Raw genomic sequence first — 13,988 nt, 5'->3', positions numbered from 1 at the left:
GAGAAAGAAAGAGAGAAAGGGAGTTTTGGGTTGAATGGAAGTGAGAATGAGTGTAAGAAATCTATGGTACAACTATGTGCTGTGGTGGCACTTTTTAGACTTTGAAAAATGACCCATAGTTGTATATGCAGGAAGATTAAAAGATGGGGGAAGTATGCGTGGATGGAAATTGCCAGGGAAGCATGAAGAATGCAACAGAGAGATACTTGAGGGCTGTCATTCTCTTTGGGTTTCTGGAAAGATTACAGAAAGTGTTTTTTACTGCAGCACAGTAGCCACAACTTCATGATCTTTTCCAGCTTAAGTCAGGTCAGGCAATGAAACAGTTATCTGGATGCAATTATCCCATTCTACAAATCAAATCTGCTGTTAATTGAGTAGTTTCTAATTAATAAGAGGCAGTAAAAGTTACATTACTGTGAAATTTAATTAAGCGTAAATCTTAGACTAAATGAGTTTTTTCAAACAACTATAATAATGAATCACAAATTAATTTTAAGATGTCCCATGACACAAGCAAGTTTTTTTTAATATATTCTCCATTTTAGCTGATCAATATGAAGATAAAGGGTCCCTAATGGATAAAATGATAATCCTGTGATTAGTCCATTACCCTAAAGGTGCAGAAGATGTAGAATCTACACTTGCTTGTACTTGGTGCCAGATTTTACCTGTGCATGTGAGGGAGGCAGGCCCTTGCGAATGTACACTCCAAACAGGGCGTCTTTGCCGAGGGAGATGTTGAACTTGAGGAACTGGGGTAGACTGAGGTGGAGCAGGGACCTCCAAAACACTCCTGGAGGTACTTCTTGGGTGACCCGCCTCCCAACCTCAATGTTGCCTGTGTCTATACTGCTGTTCCGGCCTGCCCACGGACCTGGAGCGAGTGGAAAAGACACTGTGTAATCTGTGATTATAGGCATTGATTGTCAGAGTCAATATCAATCATCACAGTTTATTGGAAATAATCCGTTATAAAAATTCATGGCCATTGAATAGCAGAGGATGAGCACCATTAGCTCTGCAAACTGTGCGCCCACAGTTTATGTTAAAATGAGTGTTGCTACATGTGACAGTGGGATGCAAAATGATGTCTTTGTATCAAAGCCTGCAAGGCTGTGGACTTGTTGTCTGGGCTAAAATGAGAGAGGGCTGATAGAACTGCAGGGTACAGCTTTCCAAGCAGACGCGCAGACAGGCACGCACGCAGAAACACACAGCATCCTGCAATCAGGTCAGTCAACAGCAGAGTGTTGTGGCCCAGACAGAAAGAGACAGAGTGTGAGTGTGTGTGATGTGTGCGATGGTGTGCAGAATAGTGAAGAAATAAAAGTAACGATGAGAAGAACAACAGCAGCATCTGGCCTAGACGGCTGGGGAACGCAACACAACAGTCCTCTCATTAATACAGAATACAGACACAGAGCTGCAGCCCACATGTACCTATAGTACATGCTGTGTGTTACAGAGCAAGATCGAGCGAGTGAAAGAAGAATAGAGAATCGCTGACTGAGGCGATAAACCTAGCTCGACACAACTCAGCGGAGTGGTTATACAGCACATACTGATAGCACAGCTAGTACTGTGTCATGAATTATGAAAATATTTTAGTTGGTGTGAGTCTGCAAAAGAAATCTATCAGACTGTTTTAGTATGCTACACACAGCAGAAACAGCATTTAAAAGCCTTAAAGGATAAGACTGGCGCTATTCTATATTTTTCTTGCTTTCAACAAATCAGACAATGTGTTGTGTCTGTCCTTCTGTGGCACTCTGTTCCAAGGCAATTTGTTCCTACTGAAGACTTTAAGATCTTTAAAAATGGGTAAAAAATATATAGCTTTATTTTAGGAGTAAATACTGCATTTGGCCAATTTTAGCTGCGGATTAATACACATTTGGCATGCTAGTGAGCATATACCGCACCAGGACTAAGTGGTAAGTGGTGTTAAGTCAAAATAAACTACAGTGCCCATGTTCATTGTAATGAAAGAACATGTTACCCAGTGCAACAGTGTGGCTCACTGATTTTTAATAGTTTTTGGACAACAATGGAAGTCTATGGCACAGCGGGAAAAGCTATATCAAGTTTTGGATACACAGACAATACTTGTTAGTAGGTTATTTTTGTAGTTCATTGCAGGATTTGGTCTTTTCACAGGATTTGTTGACACTACAAAATATATGAAAATCACCAGCCTTATCCTTTCAAGAGTAGGTTGTAATGTCTTTCAGACCTGAGTTTTGCCTTGTAACTCTACATACAGTGTGTAAGGATTTTAATGTGGGGTGTGTGTGCTGTAGTTCATACCTCTGCCTCCAGAGGGCAGCGTGGCCACATCACTGTTGACAGGCAAGCCAGCTCCCAGTCCGTTGTTTAACACAGGGCCGTCGGATGGTTTCAGCTGCCATGTCAAACCCAGCAAGTTGATCGCTGCACACAAAGGGATGGAGAGACAGAAGAGGAGGGAGAGAGGGAGTGTGAGGACATATGATTTGAACAGTGAATTGTCTTCAAGTCTGGTATAAAAAAAGCCACACTTGAAAGCTCATCAAGCCAAAGAAATACAGGAGGCCAACCCTGTATGTCTGATCTGTCATTTATACGGCAACCAGTGCAGCTTTTAGAGAACGCTGCTTTCATACTTGTGTTAGTGCATATCACTCAAAAACACTGTTAACAAAGTGGCAGGTAACCTACAGCACAAAAACTAGTCGTCCCACAAAACAGACAATTAAAAACCATAAAGATCCTTATTTCGTTCCTTTTCTTTACCTCAACCTCTCACAATATTCTTTCAACCTGACAGCATCTCCTGCTTTTATTTGGAAGCTTTTACACCATCTCACCGAAAGCAAGTGACAGATTGGTCTCTGAAGAGACCGCTCCATGACTCTCCTTTCCCTTCTCCTTTTCTTTTGTCCTCTGTTGTGTTATTGTGTGCTGGTGGTATAAGACTGCTCGAGTGTGTTCGCTCTTCACTTTGTCAGCTCTTTATTCTCCCTGTGTCTCTTCCATCCTGTTACCAAGCGTCTACCCCCCCCCACAAAAAAAAAACAGGAGAAAGGAAACAGCACGAAAAAAATTCAACAGTAAGAAAACAGTCCGTTCCCTTACTGTACACAAAGGTAGAAGTTCTGTGATTTTTTTTGGGGGGGTGACAGGTATGCTTTGGAGTGTTGTAAATGATTGTTTTAATGCTTTTGAATAATCTCCTGAGTAGAAAAACTGGAGATGCAACGTTTGCTCATGTCTGAATATTTAAAACAATGTTATAAAGCACAATGCACCTGCAGTTTTGTACATATGCATGAATACTGTGATGTGAGGATGCACATGGCCTGGTTGTGTGATTGTGTTAGATGCATTATGTAGGTGTTATTGCATGCCTCTCAGCGTTGGCCTGATCCCCACCACATGAGCCTTATAATACCTGCATCCGAGGCCTGGGAATCAATTTCCCTCTTGTCAAATTCCATATCCACTTGCCCAGGGTTTTCACAGGGATGAGTGTAAAAGTTGCAAGAAAAGGGCAATGCGGCTTTAGGAACTGCTGCTGGGGCAGACTCATTCTCACCCCCGAAGTCCCATTACTCTCCCCCTCTATCTGTTTCTTTGTTTCTTCCTTTTTATGTTTCTTCTCCCCTCCCTCACTCCCGGTCAAAGGAAAGCGCTGACACCTCGGCTGCTGCCCGGCCTCCACTGTCAGCTCTTTTTTATTTTTCATGGCGGCGGCGGGAGGGGGGTGTCCTCCCTCCCCGCGTCTCTTTTCTCTTACATCCACCTCTTGCCCTCTCCACTCTCATCGCGCTGACCTTCATTCCTCTCCCTCTTTTCCTTTTAATTCCCCCTTTGTTCTTCCTTCTTATCTTTGCCTGTCCTTCCTTGTAGATAACGCAGACATGCATCCGTGCACACATGCAGACGCACGCACCGCACGAAGATGGTATCGTGGCGCGCAGTCGATGGAAAGATTACCTATTGAATCAGCAGGAGACAGTAGGCAATACTTAGTCTATTGTGACGGTGCTCTCAATCTAGGTCATCCCCAAGAACACACCAGACAACCCTATAGTTAGCTTACTGTGTATGTCTTTTCATTGTGTGTGTGTGTATTTGAGGGCTCATGTGTGGTTTTCCCGAATGAGTTTTTTCTTTCCTCTTCCTCTTTTTTTCTGTGGGTGGTTGTGAAAAGTTGACCAATAGATGGCACTCTTACTCCTTGGTGACAAGAGCACAAAAGCCAATGCTTTGTCAACAGGTTTCTTTGCAGCAACAGACAGAGCAGGAGAGACAGAGAGAGAAAGAAAGACGGAGACAAAGAGAGACGCTTGTTATCATTCTCTTTACAAGTACCATCCCTCATTTTAACAACACTTCTAACTTTGTTAGGGTGTAATTTTAGTCAAAATGAAACTGCTGAAATTGATGTATTTAGCTTTGTGTTGCCATAATTTTAAGCGTTTTCCTTTCGGATCATAATTGCCGTAATTACTGTTTTCAAGCTGCATTGGAAGGCTTTATTAAATGCCATGCCAATAAAGCCTATCTGAATTGAATTCGACTGACAGACATGGATAGAACAAGTGAGACAGTCTGACTTGGGCTGTGCTCCTTTTTAATCTCTGTCTTTGCAATCATGTTCTTTTTAACAGACACACACACACACACACACACACACACACCAAACAGACATGTACACACACATGGAAAGATCACAGAGAAACAGGTTTAACAAGCAAACGAGCTGGATTAAAAATAGATCAGTTGCTTCATGAGGTTTTTATGTAATCTCAATGCATAATTCAGAGAGCCAAAGTGCTTGCCAGTATCATCTGCAAAAGACAGCATCTGAAACAGCAGCATCACACATGATCACACCTGATCCTGTGACAAAAAAAAGCAAAAAACAAAGGATGGACTGATGGACAGAGGGACGTGGGAGATGAAAAGGAGGAGGTTGTGGCTGGGCTCGGAGAGGGGGCAACGATCAGGAGCTCTTGGAGAAATCGTGCCGAACCTCGGCAGAGAAGAGGAGAGAAGAACAGAGAGAATACTGGAGGACACAGAGAACTGAGAGAATATTAAAGAACGTATAAAATCCCCTGAGGAAAAAAAAGGATCAGGAAAACAGGGTACAGATGATGTTGCAGAAAAGAGAGGAAGAGATGAATAAGGGCCTCTATGGATGAAATGAGGAAGAAAGAAGAAGATGGCAAGTGGAGGGGAAAGATTTAAGGGATGAGTGGCTCTGTATTCATTGACTGGTTGGGTAAGAAAAAATGGTTGTGATTCATCCTCTGACAGTAAGTGGTTCACAACACAGGCAATCAGACAGAAATACAATGCTTGTGTGTAGGCTACGTGTGTTTTGGGAAATATTTATATGTCTCAGAGTTAAAGGGTGTAAATGGATTTCTGCATGAGAGGAAAAAAGAGAGCAGCAGAGATGGAGAAAGGTGACTTTGTGGCAGACTGTGCATTGAGTGTCCCCTGACTGGAAAATATAGTATCATCATCATTCTGTTCTCTGGAACATGTTCCAACTGTTCAAACTCTCTCCCTTTCTCTCTTTCCTCCTCTGTGTTATTAACACTCTCGCCCGTTTCTGTCTCACCTCAACCATATCATTGCCTATTTAAATGGCAGCATCTCCCATTGAACCAATTGCACTGCTCCTAATTGCACCAAAGGCAGGGAATTGGCCTCTTGCATGATTTTGTATGTAATCTCTTGCAATGCGACGACAATTACACAAAGATCACAAGTGTACACACACACAAGCACACACACGCACGCATGCACACACACACACACACACACACACACACACACACACACACACACACACACACACACACATAGGTAACATACTTTTCTTTGCCATCTCCCCTGGCCATCCTGATAAATGCATATTAACTGTTCTAATTCACCACTAAATTAACAACTCTGACCTCAATTAGGGCACTAATTGTAGTTGAGACCAACCCCCCATCCTCGGCCTGGCTGCTAATTGGTTTAGGAAGCCTTTTCCCTGCTTTTCTACCTTTTGCACCCCCATCTTCACGGCGAGCTGGTAGACATTTTGTTGTCCAATACAAACACCCACATAAAAAGCAGCCACCTGAGAAAACGACACCTTCGGTGTTTCTTTCTATACCACTCGCACCTTTCTCTCTATCTCTGCGGCACAGGGGTGCAGTGCTAATATTGAAGAGACTGAGGAAAGAACAGTGTGCTGCCTCAGGTTCTCAATATTCAGGCCATTTGGGATATTTCTTAGAATTTACCACACAATATCCACTTATGTAGTCTATAAATAAAGCAGCCTTCTCTCTCTGCTAAGTTTTGAAGGCGCTGCTTGCTGAGATCATTTAGTGTCTCAGACAGAGGAACGGGGGCGGCGGTTGGCTGCTGCCCTTGGGGGTCATGTACACTGAGAGATACAATTTGTCTGCCACTGAGTGTGTGTGTGTGTGTATTTGCGTATGCATGCTTAAAATTGCATGGTATTAACAACAACTGCATGCATATGCACACCGGCACACACTGCAACCCCCGACGGGACCTCCTCACCTAGCTGATGCAACTGAACTGTAATTGACTGCAACACAAAAGGTTATGTGAGTTGCTCGCAGCTCCTACCTGCAAAACATTGTCTAGTGGAGAGAAACGGCAACTCACTCAATCACACAACAGAAATGGCTTCCTTATTGGCACTGGAATATTGAGACGGTCCTGACGCAGATGTAGCCGTGCGTGTGTGTTTGTGTGTGTGTGTGTGTGCGCGTACATGCGTGTGTGATGGGCTAAATGAAAAGAGATGTGAATCTGAGTGATGTCCTCCTTTCTGAATCCTCATTTCCTCTTCAGATATCTCTACCCTGACCCCCCACCACCAACCCTCCCTCTCCGCCTTCACCTCTCCACATCAACCCACTCTGCCTCGTCTCATCCCTTCCTACCTCGGTCCTTTCCCTCTCATCGATCTGTATTAGAAACAGGATATGAGGAACTATGCTATCTTATCACAGATCAGAGAGTGAAAGAGAATGAGCGAGGAAGAAAGACGAAGAAAGAGTACGTTCTGGAGGCCAAGAGAGAGACTGAAAGAAAATGAGAGACAGAGAGAGGAGAAGAGAGGACAGCGATTTCTTTCACTTTGCCTTCATCCATCTCCTGTTTCAAACACAGGACTAGTGAAGCACCATGGGCCTAATTGGACTAACGATTGGGACCAGATAAGACCAGTGCTAATGAATAAATGAATGAGGAAATAAATGAATGAAATGAGCCCATGCACTCTAATGTAGGCAATATGAACACTGACGTCAGTGAGCCTGCACATTCTGGATTTATGCACACATAAAAGCAAAGAATATTTCCTCCAAAGCACGTACAGAAACTCCAGGTATACTAACGGAAAGTCAAAGGATGAACATTGACGTTACCACCACATACTGTCTGAACAAGTGTGCACCCTGCTTTGTAGTATCTGACCAGTGCAGATGACCCATTTATCCCTCTGGTGCAGATGGTATAGCACCTTGTGCCTGGTCCTGGCCATGCCCTGCCCTTTTCCTGGACTGGCAGCGTGTGGTAAGATCCTAACCTTTATCAGTGCGACAGGCCCTGCTGCTACGGACACACGCTCCATGTCTGATCCTTATGCCCAGGTTCCTGCATTCACCATATGCCCAACCGTACCTTCACCTCAGCACACGTGCACACACACACACACACACACACACACACACACACACACACACACACACACACACACACACACACACACACACACAAATGTATATGGACAAACACACAAACACATCCACACTGGCATGAGCGACACATCCTGACCTCTAGCTGTTCCACCTTGGACCAGCAGAAGGGAAGCCACATGCAGTGAGTGAGAGGGGACTTTGGGGTCAAGGAGCTGGGTTTGGAAAGGCGCCACGTTGTGAGACCTGCAGGCAGACAGTCCAAATACTCAAGGGCTCACAATTTTTGTTACTTATTTTAAAAGAAAATCAATGAATTTACTTGTGTTTTTGACTATTAAAATAGGGGGAGAAACCAGATAAAAAAATCAACACAATTATGAATTTTTTAAATTCATAATTAACAACTAATTTTCATTGTCGCAAGATAAAGCTGAGGAGTCCAGAGATGATTAATAAGATAGAAAAGAAGAAAAAAAAATCATATTTCTGCTCCAAAAGCTTTTATGATTTTTGTTTAATCTCTGCTTTTTAAAAATTGTACAATAATGAATAGTTTCACTTTAGGTATCTAAAAACTATTCAAATGAAACATTCCATGAGGGGAACATCACTCACATAACCTTTGATAAGGGATCGCTAGTAGACACTGATTCACTTTAAAGGGCCAAAAATCTGTGACAAAAAAATCAATAATATAAACATTTAAAATGTATACATATCACCTGAAATAATCATATTTATGCTACACAAATGTCTGACTTTTCAGTGTTTGTCCAATCTTTGCTTTTATAAAATTGTGAATATTAATATAATGAATAATTTCACCTCTCAAATCTCTTTATTCAAATCCAAGAATGGAACATTACTCTTGGATGAATGCTCAGGCGTTTTTGAAATTCGGCTCCCCCTTTTTGATTGGTTGTTACAGCCTGTGGCTTTAATATATAAGTGCGTTGTTTCACATTGTGAAATTGATACCTGACAAAGGCCCATGACCATCTCTCTAATAAACTCAGTGCTGATAATGTGTGGGAATTCAACCTTTTCTTTCATATTATTTCATTTTCCTATGCACCTACCTGTCTACCAGGTGTGCATTAGATAACACTCAGTTTGAAATGAATCTGGTTTAAAATTGACTAAAATTTGTTAAAAACTAAATCAATTAACCTTACCCATACTGTAGGGACACATTCTCCTGAAATGCCACCATTTTTTTTTTTGCCAGCTTTCAAATGATTACTTTGGCAGTTTGCATCTGCCTACATTCTGATTAAGGACAAAAATATGCTAAATATTTAAGAAAATGCAAACCACTTTCATTAGAATAATACCTGGAATATTTTAGCAAAGCAATATACTGTATCTTTGAACAGTAAAAATCATTAACATGTTATTATGTAAGGGAGCAGTGATATGAATGCACTGAAGTAAGACACTTAGAACCGGGAAGAATGGGCAGTAAGCGATTGTGATCGGTCTGGAACAGCGAGACAGCAATGATGGATGGAAAGTGGTCGGCTTAGAGGCATGAAGGTCACACTCGATGACAGTGTGTGTGTGTGTGTGTGTGTTTAATCAACAGACAGGGGACCTGAGAGTAAGACTAAAAATACATTGTGTCTGTGCATGTGCATGCATGTGTGTGTGTGTGTGTGTGTGTGTGTGTGTGTGTGTGCGCGCTCTCATTCATCAGTGGTGACAATACCATGTGGAGTATGCCACTGTGGCCGACAAATTCAGCCATCACACACACGCACGCACACATTCACACGAAACTCCCCTGCAAAGGTGACACAAGCGCCCACCAGCAAGTTTACTCATTGTAGTCAAGGGCACACCTCTGTGTGTGTGTGCGTGTGTGAAAACAGTCCACCTGGACACTACTAGTCTGACATGTCCTCGATCTTTCATCTGCGTATCATACCAGCCTTTCCTCTCCTTACTAACCACAATGTATCTCTGTCTGTTTTCCTCCTGTACAGTTTCTGTCCTTAGACTTAAATCCTTCTTCTCTTTTTATTTTTTATCTTTTCTTCTCTTTCTATACAACTTCTTTTGTCACCATCCCCCTGTTCCTGTCCTTCACAGTCTCTCTCTCTGTCACACTCCCTCTGTTCTCTGTTCGCTGTGATCAATTAGGAGACATTAGTTCCACAGATATTCCAGGTGACAGAACCTCAAGAGGCCACGCTCTCCTTCATCTCTCCTCCTTCTGCCTCCCCTCAGTTTCTTCTCTTCACACCTGGCTGTCTTGTCACTCCTGCTCCTCCTCCCTGTCAGCTCCCCTTCTTTTCTCAGCAGTGCAAACAACAGACCTCGCTCCTCTCCTGCTTTTCTCCCCCTCAATCTCGCGCTCTCATCCCTTACGGTGCTGACAGTGACATATCAGCCTCAGCCGTCCTCTCCTCCGTCTCTCCAGTCATCTATCCTCCTTTTCCTCTTCCCTTTATGTTCTGGCTGCATGCTGACAGTGACGCATCTCCCTTCTTCCCCTCTGCCCTCTCTGCTCCAACTCTATTCCACCCCTTTCTTTTTTCCTTTCCCTTCGCCTTCCTCTATCTCACTCTTTCCAGGTTGCCGTTCACAATGACGGACCTGTCTTCCCTCCTGTATGCCAACCGTTCACCTGTATCCTAGCAACCACCTCTCCTTTGGCTCGGGTACTCCATGCGGAGCAAGCAAACAAGACGCCGGGGGAATGAAGAACAAGCACTCGCGTTTATCCTCCTCCCTCCATCCGTTCAGTCATTCCTTCACACGTAAAGAGGAGGCCATACTCCCCCAAAGGTGGGAACTAAACACTTTAACTGGAAATGCGACTGTCTGTCCTCACATACAAATGAGCTCTCTCTAACTACAAACACACATTTACATACAGAAATGCACAGACACACAGCTGGACATGTTTTTTCCATGTTGTGCGTGTTTATCTCATCCCCATGGCTCCATTTTAACAGCAGGACATAGTGAATAAGCTTCAAAGAGATATTGTCTGCCGTGTTCCTGAAGCATGCAGAGTACCGCCTTTCTAAAAGGTTCTCAGTGTGCATGCATACAGTACGTATGTGCGTTTCTGGTCGATTGTCGAGCAATTTCTGAAGCTTTATTTATGGTCTTGTGAAATAACAAAGAAAACTATTTGTTTGAAGGCCAGCACACCCTCAAAGCCTCACAATCAGACACACACATTGTCGCACATGCATCTCATAGGTTTTTCTTAGGGAAGGAGCACTCACACACATACACACACACGTGCACAAAAAGAAAAGTGCTGTTCAGGCACATGTGTCCTGGTGTAATTTATGAGTGGGCTCCTGGGCGGACGCCTCAGAGGGGTCCTCTTCACGCTGCATGGCTCTGGGTGCTCCGCACAATCCCCCCAGTGAGTACTGGGCTCTCACACACACACCTACATAACACACAAACAAGGTACTACAAAATCCCCCTTATGAGCAGTGAACTCTTCCGAGTGAAACTTGCTGCACGATTAACGCTACAAAAAGCTAGGTAAACACAAGGGTTTCAGGCTTGGCAGCACTGCTACAGCTCTGTTCAGCACAGTCAAAACACCAGAGCAAAACATTTCCTCACAGCAGCTGAAAAGGGGCCCTACAGTTAGCAAAAATAATAATAACAATAAAGTATAATTTCAGCCTTGTTAAGCTTACTGAATTATAGCCAGTTACACAGTTAAGTTTGACATATAATAAAACAGTAAATGCACAGAAAGTGGAGCTTAAAGGAAATCTTATTAGCAACTATTGCTCTTCACTTACAGAATTCCATTCAAAAAATGTTACGTTATGCAGTATATTTACACTGTGTGTGTCTCTTTTTAGCTATAAATACACCTAGAAATAAAGTTATTTCTTAGTATGGCTAACAAGCTAATGCTACCAGCCAGGCACTACAGACAGGCACTACTGTTAAGAAATTGTATGTATCTGGCAAGTGCCCAGATGGCACACTAACACTGATGTAGTAGCTAAAAAATGTGGATAAGGCAGCAATTATGTTCTCAGAATAGACCTATCTTTGAATTGTTTTCATAATTAGTCGCTAATTTAACTTACATCAGCTTAGTATTATTACCAATTATATGTTCTCTGATGAAAACAAATATTATTTCATTCATTAAAGCCCCAAGTGAGCTCTACTAATAAAATACTGAGGTTTTGGTTGTTTCTATGCTCCACTACATCCCTGCCCTCAAATGTCTAAGGGGAGGTGTTGTGAACTTTGTGGTGGTTGTGGGCTTCCTTCCTCTCCCCACTCCTGTTTTCGTAGCTCCATATGTGGCTGTCCAGCGCAGTGTGGCCGTGTAAAGCTCAGGAGAGGATGGATCTGTCTGTGTGCCCCAGGCGAGGGACATTGATCTGCTCGAGAGGACACACACCACTCTCAAGGGCACTCCGAGGGGATACACAAAAGAACGCGCACGCGCGCGCACACACACACACACACACACACACACAAACATGAAAACTTGCATATGGGTGCAGACGAGTGCACGTTTGCAATTTGGACACATCCAGGTGAGTAAGCAGAGGTGGATAAAGCCCATATACAAAGATACACACATACACTCACTGTGGATGGATAGATGGTTGGTGATGTATATATATATATATATAATGTAAAATTATATTAATAATGTATGTAGAGGTGATAAGGGGGTTGTTATTTCTGCTGATGCCACAGTTTCCTAAGATCCCCCCATCTGTTGACTCTGGTCTCTGGGGTAAGAGGCCAATCAAGGGCTCAGTGACACATCTGCCTCCTCACCCACACACACACACCACACACACACACACACACACACACACACACACACACACAAAAACAGACACACGCACACAATCAAACATACATACATTTTCATTGCCTCCTCTTTCTATTGTCTATCTCACACCCACATGGACACACAGGTCTGCATTCTCTTGTCCAGTGAATGAGGTCAAGAAGGAATACAATCCACACCCACACACTCTAAGCAATGCTCTTTCTCTCTCCTTCCCACAGATCCACCTGCAGACAGCCATCAGAATCTCTTCCTGAGGTGCTTGGTAAGTGCTCTCCTCTGAGTATCTGCCATTCCTTTAAGTATGACTATCACGCACTGGATTCAGATCAGTGAGAAACATCCACTTCCCTGCAGCGTCTGTTAGGATTCATACCTTGACTGATACCTGCTCATGGAAACAGCCCCAGTATGCTGCGGTTTATGTATCTTCCTGTCTGTCTGACTGGCTGTTAACTGATGCTGAGTGGAGGCCAGGGGTCCTGCTGAGTTTGATTTTGACAGAGCAGCACAAAGCTACAGTGACAAAGCTCACGCCTCGAGAATCTGCTTTGTGTTTAAACCGGGCTGTTAGCTGGACACTTTTTCGTTGTAGTCTGGGATGATTACAAATAAGAATTCATGTAGGGGTCAGGGCAAAACAAACAGGGCTAACCAACCAAAAATAAAAGAGATATTCATGTGTGACAAATCATGTGGTTCATTCAGAGGTAGTTCTAGGGTACTTCACTTTTCCAACATTTTATTGGCCATGTGTATCTTTAACTTCTCATCAAAAGAAAACCTCTAATTAAAACATATAAAATGTAATTAAAATTGAAAAATACTTGGTGCGTGCTCACTTACCGATGAAGTAGGACAGTAGGATGGCCAGCAGGGCAGCAGCTGCGATGGCTGTCACTGCGGCACATTTCCAGCTGCAGTACTTGGACGGCTTCTTTAGCTTGAAGGCTGAGCGGGAGAAGGTGTTTCTGGGTAGCAGGCGAGGGGGCGGAGAATACACCGTCCCCGAGGTCAGAGGGTAACCGGGGGAGGAGCTACTGAAGAGAGGGGTGGTCCCTGACGACGTCTTGAACAAGAAGTGCCTGGAGAGAAAAAACACATAAGTCAAAAGGTCATTCCACAGGTTCAAAAAGATTACGTAAATGTTCATGGTATTTGTCGATATTGGTTATGAAAAAAGTGGTAAAAAAGCTCTGGTAGCTCTGTGGGAAGGTAAACATGGTGCAGACACGCCAATCTACCAGAGCACAGGGTCACATATGTGCAAGCTTCTGTCCAATCTCTCTTTCCGATGAACCCTTCCTGCCATATGGGTTTGAACATCCTTGAACTGATTGTGTCTCCAATTCAGCCCGTTCCAGTCCAAAGTCTCTTTTTAACCTCCACCTGCTCTACTCTTTTTTTTTCTTCCATTCCCTTACTTCACCTCCGTTCACCCCACTTACAATGTACCTCTC

General features: G+C 43.4%; 1 protein-coding gene across 17 annotated transcripts in view; it reads right to left on the bottom strand.

Moving 5' to 3' along the window:
- tenm2a (teneurin transmembrane protein 2a) overlaps positions 1-13,988 on the bottom strand; it is a 202,441-nt gene that overhangs the window by 35,104 nt on the left and 153,349 nt on the right. For 11 of the 17 annotated variants that reach the window (XM_044205099.1, XM_044205097.1, XM_044205102.1 and 8 more), the window contains 3 exons: positions 13,375-13,613; positions 2,311-2,433; positions 672-898 (listed from right to left, as the gene is read on the bottom strand). In XM_044205099.1, the coding sequence (XP_044061034.1) occupies positions 672-898; positions 2,311-2,433; positions 13,375-13,613 (589 nt within the window). The remainder of the gene's footprint in view (positions 1-671; positions 899-2,310; positions 2,434-13,374; positions 13,614-13,988) is intronic. The other 6 variants (XM_044205100.1, XM_044205105.1, XM_044205103.1 and 3 more) reach the window with 1 other exon arrangement.

The sequence above is a fragment of the Siniperca chuatsi genome, linkage group LG8, assembly GCF_020085105.1.
Source record: "Siniperca chuatsi isolate FFG_IHB_CAS linkage group LG8, ASM2008510v1, whole genome shotgun sequence".
Classification (NCBI taxonomy): Eukaryota; Metazoa; Chordata; class Actinopteri; order Centrarchiformes; family Sinipercidae; genus Siniperca; species Siniperca chuatsi.
This window is presented reverse-complemented; position numbering and strand designations above follow the sequence as displayed.